The sequence below is a fragment of the Crinia signifera genome, chromosome 6, assembly GCF_055691185.1.
Source record: "Crinia signifera chromosome 6, ASM5569118v1, whole genome shotgun sequence".
NCBI lineage: Eukaryota > Metazoa > Chordata > Amphibia > Anura > Myobatrachidae > Crinia > Crinia signifera.
Genome location: NC_139222.1, coordinates 220,667,984 through 220,683,237, shown reverse-complemented (window position 1 = coordinate 220,683,237; position 15,254 = coordinate 220,667,984). Strand labels below are relative to the sequence as shown.

General features: G+C 42.0%; 1 protein-coding gene across 2 annotated transcripts in view; it reads left to right on the top strand.

Annotated features, from left to right (window-relative positions):
* LOC146008984 (tolloid-like protein 2) overlaps positions 1-15,254 on the top strand; it is a 150,206-nt gene that overhangs the window by 121,990 nt on the left and 12,962 nt on the right. For both annotated transcript variants that reach the window (XM_083148877.1, XM_083148878.1), the window contains 5 exons: positions 3,221-3,345; positions 7,182-7,297; positions 10,835-10,937; positions 12,476-12,592; positions 13,916-14,061. In XM_083148877.1, the coding sequence (XP_083005003.1) occupies positions 3,221-3,345; positions 7,182-7,297; positions 10,835-10,937; positions 12,476-12,592; positions 13,916-14,061 (607 nt within the window). The remainder of the gene's footprint in view (positions 1-3,220; positions 3,346-7,181; positions 7,298-10,834; positions 10,938-12,475; positions 12,593-13,915; positions 14,062-15,254) is intronic.

The window sequence follows — 15,254 nt, the reverse complement described above, 5'->3', positions numbered from 1 at the left end:
GGGCAACTAGGGCCCAAATGGGGAATTCAGTTTTAAAGACCCATTCTTATGGGTGTGGCCAACCCCCATAGAGTCTTGGCTAACCATTACAGAAAACATGATCTGGGCCCTGCTAAGTGTATATATACTTAGTCAATACTGCTATTGCATGCATGGTAATGTATCAGGATAATAAAAGCAATGCACTGTATAAAATGCACTATAGACCTGTGCAGTATAATGCTACATCTCACTGGTATCAAGTTAGCGAGATATAAATTATTGGAACCATAGGTAAGGAAAATATGTAACAGTTTGACCTTGACGATAATATTTCCCAGAATCTCAGTGGTCTAGAACAGCAGTCTGTGCGGGATATTATGCAAAACTCAGATAAATCTAATCTTTGTTCAAATACAAATCTAATCTTTGTTCAAATAAAGCCATTTCGAGAGGTTTCCAGCTTTTGGAGACCCCATCTCCTGGCAAATGACTAAGATTCTTTACCTTGTGTTGCCAGCCCAGTTTTATTGAAGACTTTAGGAATTAGCAATTTGTCACCCATCAACTGAAGAACTTCTAAGAATTAAGGGTATTAATCTTCCTATAACTTGAAAAGAGCCATTGGAGATAAAAGAATCATCTTTAGGAATGACAAGTATGTCAGAGTAGACCATAAAAGATCCATTGTGACAGGGCAGACATGTGGATGAATGAAATCGCTGAAAGAATGTTGGAGGCAAAACAAATGCCTTCCCTTCCATAGGTATCGTAACTTCATGTGTGGGAAGTATGATGGAACTCTCATACAAAATATTGGAAATGATTATCGGCAAATTAGAATGACACTTTATGGTAAATTGGTAATATAATAATCTAATCCAGTATTATAATTGTTAGGGTACAAACCTAATTGATTAATTATTTAATTGCAGAATGTTAAGCTGAAAATTTAAATATACCGCTTAGGTTCTATGTGATCCCAGTCTATGCTGGTAAGTAGGTTTCTTGTTGACCAACAGAATGGTGTCACCAGAACATTGATGGCACTGTTGCAGGGTTATTCTAAGCATTCTAACTGTTTTGGCTTTGTGATCATTAAAAAGCATGTTTAAAGCTATAATACCAGCACAAATGAGTTAAACAATATTAAAACTGTCAACGTCCCATCAGTCTAGTGCTGTTAACTGTTACCAAGCTATATACACCACTATATGCTTGTTTGCAACAAGAATGTGTGATTTAGTTCATAATTTGTTTTCATTGTATCTCATTTGCATATGGCACTCTTAACAAATTGTTATAGAGTGGCTAATATGATCTTTTTGGGTCAGCCCTGCCATAGAGGTGCAGGGAACCAAGATGGTTCTAGCATTCTCTGGGGAAGCACTTTATTGTATGTATTTATGTACTATATACATACAGTGCTTCTGTGCCCTTTGGTGGGGGGAAAAAATTGGCAAGACGCATGGATTACTACTAGAGATGGGGAGCAATCAGCACCATGGACAAGGTGAGTATTGTGTGCGTGTGTATATGTACTGTATACTGTCATACTACTGCAAAAAGGGTGCTGATTGCTCCCCTTCTCCAGTAGTAATCCATGCGTTTTGGCAATTTTTTATTTTTGTATCAAACGCAGCTTCATATCCAGCAGACATAGAAGCACTGTATGTATACAATGCACCTCTATGGCAGTGCAGATTCAAAAGATCTTATTTTCCATTCTATAACAATTTGTTAACAGTGCCATATGTAAATGAGTTACAATGACAACAAAAAATTTATGAACGTTTGTTTACTACAGACACAATGAGCCCTTACTGCCTGGGCATGCAGGAATTTATGGTTCCCTAAGAATTGTCACGCAGGGCAGGCTTGCTGGGACTTGTAGGTCCACTATAATGGACAAACGTATTCTACTATATACCCCAGGAAGAGGAACCATTTATTGTGGGGACAGTCTGAGCTGAGTAGTTGGAAGGGGAGGTCATTCTTGGGCTGGGTTACCCAGTGAATTATTTTGCCTGCCTATTGTATGCAACCCCTGCTGTTTGAGACCAGCATTGGATCATGGAAATACAGATGACCCCTACACATTCACCCTCCATATTACCAGGATGTATACTGGATCATACACTAGTTCTACTCGGTGAAGGGGGAGGTGTCGATTAGCCCAAAAGCGCATACATGCAGGGATGGTGTAACATTCTTGGTTGTTGGCAGTGCTGCATCTCTTTAAGCCATTGCTGAACCCGGGATGCAGCATTTGGCTCCACTTTTCTTCAAAATCCTCAATCCCAGGGCACCTGCATGTAAGTAACATACGTCCCTGCATGTGTGTTGATATGTGACCTGTATGATGTGATTGGAGTTGCAGCCGCCATTGGAAGCAATGCACAGATCACACCAATCTGTTCAGGTTTCTCTAGAACGTACTGCTCACAGGCAGGTCTATTTGATATTTCTGTTTTGTTCCGAGTTTGCTCTATTTTTAAAAACAAGATTATTAGTAAATTTGTATCTTCTATTCCTATCTATGGAAAGTACTTGCGAGTTAGTTCGACAGTGTATTGACTTATATCGGCTATTTTTGCCATGTTTTCCATCCTATCTTTAGATCTGTGTTTGGCTTCAGTGCATTTCAAAAACAGGCTAAATTCTCAGGAGAATGGATTCTCAACCAAACACGATTCTTAGTTCTTTTACACCTAAGATTCTTTTTTTCTTCATGAAACGGGTCTTTTAGTGTACTGAAAAGGTGTATCAAAATCTTGCAGTATGTTATTGGCTTCTTAAATGCATATTGTGTAATGTAATAATTGTTTTCTACAGCTAGAGTATTGTCATGTTGTAATGATAACAGGGCATAGTAGCATCTTTTAAAAATGTTGAGGTTACCCAAACACCCTTCCCCCATTACAGTGAGAATTGGCATGCATGTGCAAGTATAGTGGCAGCACAAATAGCTGGAGCACCCGCACTCATAGAGCTTGCATCGACGTAACCGGACTCTACAGCTGGACATCAGAGATATTCAGGAAATGTGTTCAATAACGTACCCTTCAGATATGAAAGAGGGTTGCAGGGAAATACATGATATTAAAAGAACACTGACAGGTGCAAACCTTTTGGATAGGGATTCTAAAAAAAAAATTCTGAACTTTTTGAAAAACTTCCAACATTAAGCTCTATTGAACATTTTCTGAAACATATTGTTTTGTTCTTTTATTTTTAACAGGGGCGTGAATATTGATACAATACTTCCCAGGAGAATGAACAACCAGATCCAACCAACTATTGGACAGCGCATACGGCTCAGTCAGGGAGATATCGCACAGGCTAAAAAGTTATATAAGTGTCCAGGTAGTTCATTATTTTATGCAACTGTTCAAGGTACACTGTATTAAATTGTCCCTCAAACTTTATAACGTTCTAAGGTAAACCACACTAAAATAATATGGAATATCCTCTATATTCAGTTGATCTAATCTACAATTCTACATATAAAGAATGGAAAAGTTCAGAGGTTTCCACATTCCACCATTACATCCCATGTTTTATGAACAGGTGACTTAATTAGCAAAGTCCATTTGATTTAAGAATCTGGACTGTAATTGTGCAGTTCGGGAAACACTGGATTAATAAATTACTATTCTACTGTATAATTGATCTTATTTAAATCTACAGTAAACATGTATTTTTCATTGTGTTTGTGTACCTTTTTAATACATTACTGTTAGATTATATTGTGATTTATTGTATCTTTTATATATTAAGTTTTTTTTTTTTTTTTTTTTTTTTTTTTTTAATTAAATTGGCAGAAGTAGATTATATAATGTCATGTAACTGATTGTATTATTGCAACCCTGTAGAGAGTTGGCAAAACGTTACATTGGTAATACAGTAGGATGTGCTTGTCAAAGTGTTCATGTAGTAGACCACTAGGGGGCTAGGGGGTAAATTTACTGTACTACTTTACATCTCCAATATCAGTTTTCCCCAAAAATGCAATACATTTTTTATATATATATATATATATATATATATATATATATATATATATATATATATATATATTTGCCTAAATTTGCCCTTCTGCTCCATGGGAGGTTTCTGTCCTCCCTGAGCTCGCCTTAGGACACCTGCGTTACGGTTTGACAGGTGTACCGCCCATCATTACACCTAGGGGTAAATTTACTAATGCTTCCAAAAATGAAAATAAGGTGATGTGCCCATAGTAACCAATTAGATTATGTATATCATTCTCTAGGATGCAACAGAGAAATGATAGAATGTGAATTTTAAGGTAATGTATGCTTAGGTTGGCTTCATCAGTATTTTGAATCTCACAGGTTTTAAACTGTATTATAGTTATTGTATTTTGGGGAAAAGATAATGTTCCTCTTATATTGTAGATGGAAAGTAGTACAGTAGAGTGTCCTATACAAATGCTGCTTCACTACAAGCCATAACTCCACACCACTCTAGTGAAGCTTGAAATGTGTCCCCATTTTACACCAGAGTGCCAAGTTCGACAGGTTTTTGAACAGGGGTCTACCTGTGTCCATGGCTGCCAATAGGGGGGTGCTGTAGGTACAGCTGTACTGGGCCCGGCCTCTGGAAGGGCCCGTACAGCTCATTTTGCCCCCCGCAATTCCCCCCCCCCCCCCAACTGGCTCCAGTGTGCTGAACAAAGCCGGTCCCGGAGCGCAGGCTTATTCAACCCAGGATTCCGGGCGGACAATTAAAATGCTGCAGCGGCTTTTGAGCCAATCAGAGCGGCTGCCGATGTGTGATCTCTGATTGGCTCCCCAGCCAATGCTGCATTTTAATTGGCCGCTGCCATCCTGAGTTGAAGAAGCCTGCACTGCGGGACCTCCGGCCTGCAGCTCAGCGGAAGTGGAGATGAGGGAGTAGGAGCCGGGTTAAGGTGAGTCAAGTGAGGGGGGGGGGGGGGGGGCGGGGCTAAGACTGGAAAGGAGTCCCTGGCCCCAAAATTCTTGATGGCAGTGCAGTATTTCTGTTGTTTTGTCAAAATGAAACCATCTCAAGCATCAGCGATCCAGTTCATTCTATACTCAGTTTACGATCTACCCAAGTCCAATTCTTGGAGCTGCCCAGGTCACTGGACAAGCCTTATACCTGTACCTGTTTTATTGCAGCAGTGGTATGAGCTGTTCCTTACTATCGTAAAAATATTGAGCTGAAAAGAGAACTAATATATTTTGGATTGTATTGGAAAAAATTTTCACTCTGTAAAATGGGTGGTTCAGAAGTGTAACAACTTGGACACATTACACTGTTGCATTACAGTAACATAATTTAAACCACGTACTGTATAATAATAATTTGGTTTAATGGGGCCTACACACATATAGATTTGTGCCAGAGATTTAGCATGAGAGATTCAGCATGAGAGTTTCTCCTTGAGCTTCCCTGAATCTAGATTACTCAAAGTGCCAGTGATGTGCACCACTGATTAAGCCTAAAAATTAAGCATGGGAGATTTAAGTTATGGGCCCTACACACATAGCGATGTGTGTAGGGCGACCTAGCTATGCTAGGTCGGGCTGTGCTGTGCCGCTATCGCATAGCACACAGAGCTGACAGCCCACACACAGAGCGAGCTGTCAGCTCTGTGTGCTAAGCGAGCAGACAGCGCCAGTGTTCTCCGGTGGGAGAACCCTGCCGATATTGATGGACACTGTCCATCAATTTTGGCCAGCGATAAAGACGCGCGGGGACGCGCATTGCTGCCGATATAGTCCCCACACATACACCGATGTGAGGGCATTTTCTAAGCGACTTTGCCAAACTAAGCAAAATCGCTTAGAAAATGCCTTAATATCGGCATGTGTGTAGGCCGTATTAGGCAGGTTAATGCAGGTCGCTGATCGCTATCGCCCACTAGACAAAACACAGGTGATGTGTAGTTTCCTACTAAGCAATCTGACTAGATTTATCCAACAGATTGGTTATAGATCTCCTGGTGATAACGACGTGCGGGACTGTGCAACGCTATCGCTATATGCCCTACACACACACAGCGATGTGTGTTTTCATTTCTAAGCCTATCTAGTCAGATTAAGTCAGATTGCAGGTTCCATTAGAAGCTCAATAGCCACAGATCTAAATGATTTGAATCCAAGGAAAGGACGATGTCCTTCCTAGTGTCTTAATCGCTAGTTAACAGTTGGTGTTTTTATTTTTGATTCCTCTAATTAATAATTGTATATTATGTTTTTGCTTCTGGGTTTGTCTATTGTAATTGTGACATATAGCTGCTTAGTGCTGAAACAGAACAAACGGTACTTATGTATTATCTGGGCGCCCGATTTTTTCATTGCATGCCACTACTTAAGGCATGCGATGCGATGCGATTTTTCATTGTAAAGACCCGATTTTTAATTGTATAGTCAACCATGGGTGATTTCATACCCCCACTATCCAACTACGCATGGAGTTGATTTTATATAGTGTGGCAAAAGCAGCGAGCCACCGAGCCCGAAGCGTGGCGAGCGGAAGCAGATTACTTTACATGTATTCTGCGTTCCCCTCGCGGGGCTAGCTGCGCTCGCCATGCTTCGGGCTCGGTGGCTCGCTGCGCTCGCCACACTATATAAAATCAACTCCATGCGTAGTTGGATAGTGTGGGTATGAAATCACCCATGGGTGGTTATACAATTAAAAATCGGGTCTTTACAATGAAAAATCGCATTGCATGAATTGAATGCCACTATATTGCATGCGATGCGATGAAAAAATTGGGCCCCCAGATATTACATAAGTACCGAACAAACTTTTGGTTGGTAAGAGGACTTTGGCCCTTATTCAGAGCTGATTGCAGGACAAATTTGTTCTCAAAATGGGCAAATCCATGTGCACTGCAGGTGGGGCCGATGTAACGTGTAGAGAGAGTTAGATTTGGGGGAGTTATTTTGTTTCTGTGCAGGGTAAATACTGGCTGCATTATTTTTTACACTACAATTTAGATTTCAGTTTCAACACACCCCACCCAAATGTAACTCTCTCTGCACATGTTACATCTGCCCCACCTGCAGTGCACATGGTTTTGCCCATTTTGAGAACAGATTTGTACTGCGATCAGATCTGAATAAGGACCATTGACATGCCCCTTCACCCAACTATACAACTGGGAGGAATGATTACATTTTAAACCAATTCTATTTTTCTTTAAGCATGTGGTGAAACTTTGCTGGAATCGAGTGGTAATTTTTCTGCCCCTGGTTATCCAAGTGGTTACCCTTCTTATACCCACTGCATATGGAGAATATCTGTTACACCAGGAGAGAAGGTATTTAAAGAAATAAATCGTTATCGTAAAGCAATTTCCATGGACACCATAAAATATGTAAAAACAAAATTGTTGCCCCATAAGATAGTGATCACTGATGCGACTTGGTCATTTGCTGCTGATTGCTGGGTAGTTTACTAATCCAAGCCCATCAGCCATGATAAACTCTATTCATTGCCACTACTAATGTGAACAAGTCATAACCCAATAGCCCAAAATAAACACCATAGAAATTACGACCAACATAACTTTGAACATGTACCAACTTACACAAGATAGCTCAATCAGCCGACTAAAGTTTGTAACTAAATCACAGGATACTACGATTGCCCATAGCAACATCCCATCTTCAATAGAACTCTTATTTTAGTAAATAAACCCCGATGCATGTACACACAAATGACACATTCAGCCAGGATTAGCTTTAGAGTTTTGAACATTGGGGAAATCCTGAAGATACAGCTACATAAGTTTGGTAAAAGTTTGACCAGGTTCTACACAATCATGGAATGATCATGCTGTTGTAACAATATCACCAAGTGGGTAAGGAGTATAGTAAACTATAGTCCAAAACAGCTTTGAGGTAATATTAAACTCTGAATAAATAGTACAATTTTTCTTACCTTTTTCGGCAAAGGAATCTAATGTTTTAATTTACCCATATCTTGGTAAACCATACCAGTACATTTCCTTCTTTCCATGAAGTGAACCCGGATATTGAGATATTATGTCATATTTGAATGAAATATATATTTTTATTGCTTTTTTAGGCAAATGAATGAAAGCCTATCCATAATAATGGCCCTTATTCTGATCCAAGCGGTAGCGGCCGTTCCGCCGATGTTTTCGCTCTGCGCATGTGCAGAGGGCACTCTGCGCATGTGCAGGCGAAATCGCCGCACATTTTTTTTTACCGCCGCAAAGGGGGTGGATAGGGGCGTGAGGGGCTACTTAGCCTCATTTCCCTATGCATACGCCCCGCGTTTCATGGGCGTTCCCATGCAAACGCGGGGCGTACGCATGGTAATGAGGCTGTGACGCATGTGTTGGGGGCGGGCATCTGATATCACCGGATGTCAGCTGCCCGCCCCCATACAAGATTTCACACGGACAAGTGTCCGTGTGGTCTTGTGTTGCGGGACCTGGTGGAGCATGCGGCCCTGCATTCGATGTTCGGCGACCATCGAATGCAGGGGCTGCTCCCACCATGGAGTAGGCGTATCCCCGTCCAATTTCATGAGGATCGCCACATATCCGCGTACGAACGGCAGGTGGCGATCCGTATGGAAGGCGGGGATTCGCCTGCACGGTCGTGGCTGCATATTCTGATCGGGCCGCACCGATCAGAATAAGGGCCATTGTTATCAAGCACTGATAGTTTAAAGAACCCTAATATGAAGTAATAGATCACAAATCAATCCCCCCCCCCCCTCTATTAGCATAATAGAGCTTCAGTTGATGAATAACATGAACATATTGTACCTGTGTTGACTTGTATGTTTCAGGTGAGGAGGGTAGTGGTGCCGCGCTCTGCCCCTATAGTCCTTTTTGCTGGTGTGGTGTATACGAACAAATGATGACTGGAATCTCTGGTCTATTTTGAAAAATATTGTAACTTTACTCATGAATTCATGTAAACATTGTATGCATTCCAAATGTTTTCACAGATAGGTTTATACAGTGTTTGTATCCACGTGTATTGCTACAAATAAAACAATGAAATGGGGATTAGAGATACACATACAGATTCACAAGTCCCTAGAAGAAGGCCCATCCAAAGGCCGAAACGCGTTGGAGAGAGAGAGACCAAGGAACCAAAAGCACCCACAATCCACAGCCTTCCCAAGAACCCTGAAAACCCCCACCCCTCCACCAGCCAGGGGCCGCACAAACCAACAGCAGCAGAGAAAGATTGGGACAGCCGGCAGACATCACCCGCAGTGACCCGGGACCATCAGCTGACGGCATCACAAAGAGCGAGGACACGGAGAGGACCGCCCAGCAGAAGAACACCGGCGGGTGCAGAGACTCACAGCACGGGCACAACGGAGAGGGAGTAGGTGAGTAGGCACTCTGTCGGCAGGAGAGCGCAGCGGCAGGCGGCTAATCAGCGCCAACCGCTCCCGCCTCCCAGTCAGAAGAACCACGCTAGACCAAACAGGAGTGACAGACAGCGCAGCAGCCCGGGCGGCGAACAGCGCTGAACTGTCACCCTGAAGAGGAACAGCATAAGGTTCCTCCGGACCAACCCCCAACCCGCCAGTGTACCGTTACCACCCGCAGACCTGACGCCAGGAAACCGGTCAACACAGACAACAAACAACCAGGGAATACCAGCACCCCCTGACCAGCACGGGGAACCTGCAGATTCAGGTCCACCGGGACGAGCAGCAACATCCCCGCAAGGCAGCCCATCTCCGTTCCAAGACGCCCCCATCCATCTTCCTGCACACCCCCTGTGCACCCCCACCCACACCGCCCAAATACCCCTTACACCACGGCATATAGAATTATACATCTGCATTTATGTGTTTGCACTTGTGAATCTGTATGTGTATCTCTAATCCCCATTTCATTGTTTTATTTGTAGCAATACACATGGATACAAACACTGTATAAACCTATCTGTGAAAACATTTGGAATGCATACACTGTTTACATTTATTCATGAGTAAAGTTACAATATTTTTCAAAATAGACCAGAGATTCCAGTCATCATTTGTTCGTATACACCACACCAGCAAAAAAGACTATAGGGGCAGAGCGCGGCACCACTACCATCTTCTATACTCATCAAAACTAGTCGTGCCAGGTCAAACGGCTGGTGCCGCCGCTAGCACCGAACAAAGCACAGTGCTCAGGTTACCACCAAGTATCTATTGTATGTTTCAGGCTTCATGTCCATAATTTCATGGAATTGTGTAGTCGTAGTAGTAGTCATAGTCGTCGTAGTCATAGTAGTATGGTGATTTGTTCAACCGCAATCTTATATAACAGTATGGAGTTGTCTTAATGCAAACGGTGTGTCTCTTTTGAATATGACATGGTTATGGGTCCCATTGGTATACAGTCATAAGGTGGACATAAGTTTTTCATGTTTTTTTTTAAGCACACATGTGCCGAGAGGTGGTATTTCATGCCCTACAATTCACTAGGATGTAGAGGAAGAAAACAATAGTGCGCACGAATTATGGCGAGCGCAGTGAGCCCTGCGACAGGACGTGGTACACTTTAACTGTGTCCATGCCAACATTTCGGACAAAAACCATGAAGAACTCATGTCAACCTTTTCACTGTTCACCTTGCCATTGTCAGCCTAATGCTTCCAACCCTGTCGACCACAGCCATGTGAACTTTTAGTGGTCAACGCAATATTGGTCGATGACCCATACTGTCCCATTCTCTTATTTGTTTTTTTATAATTTGTTATCAGTTATATTTGAAATTCTTATATAATACTAATACATATGTATATAATAAACATTGTTTTCTCTTTCTTAAATGTTTGTTGTAATTTGATCTCTGTTCTTTGTTTAGATAGTTTTAAACTTCACGGAAATGGACCTCTTTAAAAGTCGGCTTTGCTGGTATGACTATATCGAAGTTCGAGATGGTTATTGGAGAAAAGCACCCTTACTAGGTAAAGAAAATCGCAGCTTAAACTGTGAAAATAGAAAATATAGGCTAGCTATCTGATATGCATATTAATATACAGTAGACATGAAACCAGTAACTACTGGCTGGTAGTGGTTCTCTACATAACATTTAATGTTGTAAGTTCCATAATCATACACTATTTTGAGTCACTGTAGCAGGGTTGCAGGAGTTAAGATGATGTCTTCTGCTCTTAGACATCCATTTTGAATGTGGTGAAACCTTTTAATGTTAATGGAATGTAATCAAAGATTTAGAAATGATCAGGGTTAGGCTCGCTGTCTACCACATCCCCTTCTGTGTAAGCTCCCCAATAGGACTGTAAATAGCAGTGCATAGGCCAAGTTAGTGTCTGCACTAGACCAGGCATGTCCAACGTTGGCCCTCCAGATGTTGAGAAACTACACATCCCAGCATGCTTTGCAATAGTTTTAGCATTCTCTAATAGCAAAACTGTGGCAAAGCATGCTGGGATGTGTAGTTTCACAACATCTGGAGGTCCAACGTTGGACATGCCTGCACTAGACCATATAGGTACGTCCTCCTATACCTTTGCGTGAAGGCACATTCAGAGAAGTGGTAGGATATCATGCTCAAATATACTGCACAAGGCTGGTTTAGGATTGGAATGATACAGCCGTTGGGAGCTTGAGTTGTCCTTTGCTATTTATGGCACATGGGGCAGTTTGTGCAAGTAACCTTATTATTTGAATCCCCTTCAAAATTTGAGTAGGTCAATGACCTCCCAACACGTGGCCCCCAAACAGAAATAGTATCCATATAATTTTATGGCCCAGCCCCAGATATAAAACTCAGGCCCAGGTGTGTGGCAGCAGTCTCACTGGGAGCTGGCAGTGGGAGTATGATGTTAAATAAGCAGTGGCAAGCCCCCTCTCTGGCCACAGCCTGGGCAGGCATCTCTAGTGTGTGTGTGACACTGACAGTGTCACCTTGTCATCTCGCTCACCACCAACATTCCCCATGCGGCTCTTGTGTCCGACCCCACTTGAGCAGGCTGGCCAGCGCAGCTGAAGGGGCTCAGGTGTGCGACTTGGCTGTGTAATCTTTCTGAAGTCCTTCTGCACACAGCATCTGAGGCTGAGCTGAGTGCTGCTGCTAGTACTCTTTTGGCATTGCTCAGCAAACTATAAAAGCAATTGCGCACATGCGCCTTTTCATCCCGTGATTGGAGGTTTCAATCCTAGCATTCAAATACCGTCACCTTTGGCACAAATCCGAGGATCCAGCCCCCCAATAGCTCGACCTTTTGAGGCTGTATAGTTGGTTTTTTTTTGCAGTCTATAAAAAGACAGTTTATCATCAAAAGTAAATTATTTCATTATTCATTTTATTAGTATTAGTACATATTTTGACTACTATTCCACCCAGAACTCAAAGTATTAGATTCTATCATGTATTTGTCAGTAGCACTTCTGTGTGCACCAGTCGCCTGTCACAGAATAGGATGCCTGTATTGTGTAAATGTTGATCAATGCTTTTTTTAAATGTTCTTTTTATTCTCAGGTAGATTATGCGGTGATCATATTCCAGAGCCAATAATATCCTCAGACAGCAGACTATGGATTGAGTTCAGGAGTAGTAGTAATATCCTGGGTAAAGGATTCCTTGCAGTCTATGAAGGTTTGTGGCATTTGTAAAAGAGAACCCACAAAACAAATAACATTTGGCCTTATGTAATATAACAACCTGCAAGATGCCGGCAGAACAGGTGCAATTCTGGAGTTTTAGATTTCTAGGATTCCTCAGAATTAAAATATAGCATTACATGCCTGATTTATAGTGCATTGTGTATTTTTCTATAGTTCTAGAGGATTTTATGCAAAGCAACTTCCCTCCATGAGGTTGGTGGGAGTTTCCTGTTCACTTCTGCTGTGCATCACTAAGCAGCAGTGAGCAGGTGAGTTGTGCAAGGCAATAAAACGGTCATTTTATAGGGCTGTCCTACAGGCGGAGGTGGATATGGCAGTCTTAGAGTTCACTTCTTGCACCATGATACCCCTAGAGGATGGAGCCTCATTTAAGGACCCGATGTACAGGAGAATGGAGAGCTCTCTTAGAAAATTACACTTTTCTGCTGCCATGTCTTGTCAGGGCTCTCCATTGCTTTGGTGGCTAGGGCTTTAAGACTGGGGTATGAGGGTACATACAGACATTCAAGAAAAGATTTCTAGACAGTATATACTAAAGAATTTGGATATGATCAAGAAGGCGGTGGAGTTCCTTTGTAAAGCATCTTTAGATGTCACTTCATTTGCAGCAAGGTCTATGTCGGCCTAGGTTTCTACTCAGTTCTATGGTTGAGGTCCTGGTCTGCCGATTCTCATTCTAAAAATAGATCCTTACCGTTTTAAGGGTTCATTCCTTTTCGGGTCCAAATTGGATGCACTTATTCATAGGCGGAAAATCTTAGGTTGCTGCAAGATAAAAAAAATAGGTTTCCATTTCCTGTGTCATCAAGGCAGATGTATAGAGAAGCTAAGACCTATAGGCCAGAAAGGCCATATAACCAGGGCGGATCCTTTACCGCTTCCAGACAGCCCTTTGGTCAGAAGTTCAGAAGAGGTTCAAGGCATTGACAATCACTGTCTCCCTGGACAAAAGGTCGACATGAGTTTTTATGGGTTTCTCCATGTCGAAATTTGTCCACATAAACCCCAATCAGTGTAACGCATGGTGCCTCACTTCACTTGGCACACGTTACCATTTTTACTGGTGGTCGACATGGATCATGAAGCATGAACAAGTCAATTTAAAAACTCATGTTGACCATTAGCATGTCAACCTTTTGTCAATATCGACCTAGTGCATGTCGACATTTTTCATGTGTTTGACATGTTGCCTGTCGACCAATAGTGGTCGACCTTTCAACCAGAACCAAGCTGCAGTATAGAATGGATTTTGCAGCTTAGTGGACTGTAAACCTGTTTTAATTATTTCTTTCAGCTATATGTGGAGGTAATATAAAAAAGGACATTGGTCAGATTCAGTCTCCTAATTACCCTGACGATTATCGACCAGATAAACATTGCGTGTGGACTATTACCGTCTCGGAAGGGTTTATGGTTGGTCTTTCTTTCCAAACATTTGAGGTACTGTAAGAGACTTCTGAAAATTCTTAGTATTTTTCGCATCTTTTATTATGTGTCAAACCTGAAACTTTTCCTTGTATGCTATAACATTTTATTTAAAAACCAGGTGTAATACAGATAAAAATTTGGTCTCTCTGCAAAATCTTTATTTTTTTCCCCCGTAATTAAAGCTGCCATATTTTAACTCCTGCTGCAACCACAATTGATTTCAAAGCCCTAAATATTCTGGAGGGCTAAATATAATAGAGCAATGGTTGTTGAATGTAGCACGTCAGTGGACAGCATTGACTCGTGTCCAAATAAGTAGCGCCTTCATTACACTTGTGCATTAGTGGTCACCTTCACTTCTCTGCTTCCAGGAGAGTGGTATGTGAATAGAATTTTTCTTATGGGGTGTTCTCTATTCGCTATCCTGTTTTAATCTGGGGTAATTAATTTTTTTTTTATTAAGACACCTCCCATTATGCAAAAAGAAAATGCCATGGGATATATTTATATATTTGTGAAGTAGTGGATGATATTGTTGATTTTGCCCATAAGATTTAGGGGTATATGCAATGCTGATCAGGCGAGCAGTGCCTATTGCTCAACATCATAGCCCTCCCTCGGTATTCAACTGACCACCAGTGCTTGCTGTTTCCACCTAATTGTGTGCGGCCATCAAAATTGCGAGGCTCACATCTATATGCGGCGAGGATTCCCCCAGAACATAGAATAGGGCGAGTGGCCGGCGAGAGAGTTAAACGGTGAGGATGGCTTGTTTTCATCGATCCTCGCCGAAAACTAGCCATCCTCGCCATAAAAACCCCCTCGCCGACCGCATTGAATACATGCCTTAAACTGTCTATAGTATTACATGTAAAATAACCCAGGTTTTTGTATTTAAAACTATTGCTGTTTTAAACTTCATAAATATACCCCCTGTCTCTAATGTACCCAAATCACACTTCCAATCCAAACAGTAATGACCCCTCTTATACCCTTTTTACACTTCCCTAAATATCCCAGGTTATTGCACATGAATGCGCAGCATCCTAGGATATTGTGCTGTGGATACGCCCCCAGATGAAATAACCCGTGTAGAGCGAACCTGTATTTCAACCCAGGTAGTGAGCAGGGTTGAACACGTATTCAACCCACCTCGCGGTGCATCGTAAACGGGTTACATGGGTCGATGGAACCCAGTGCCCATT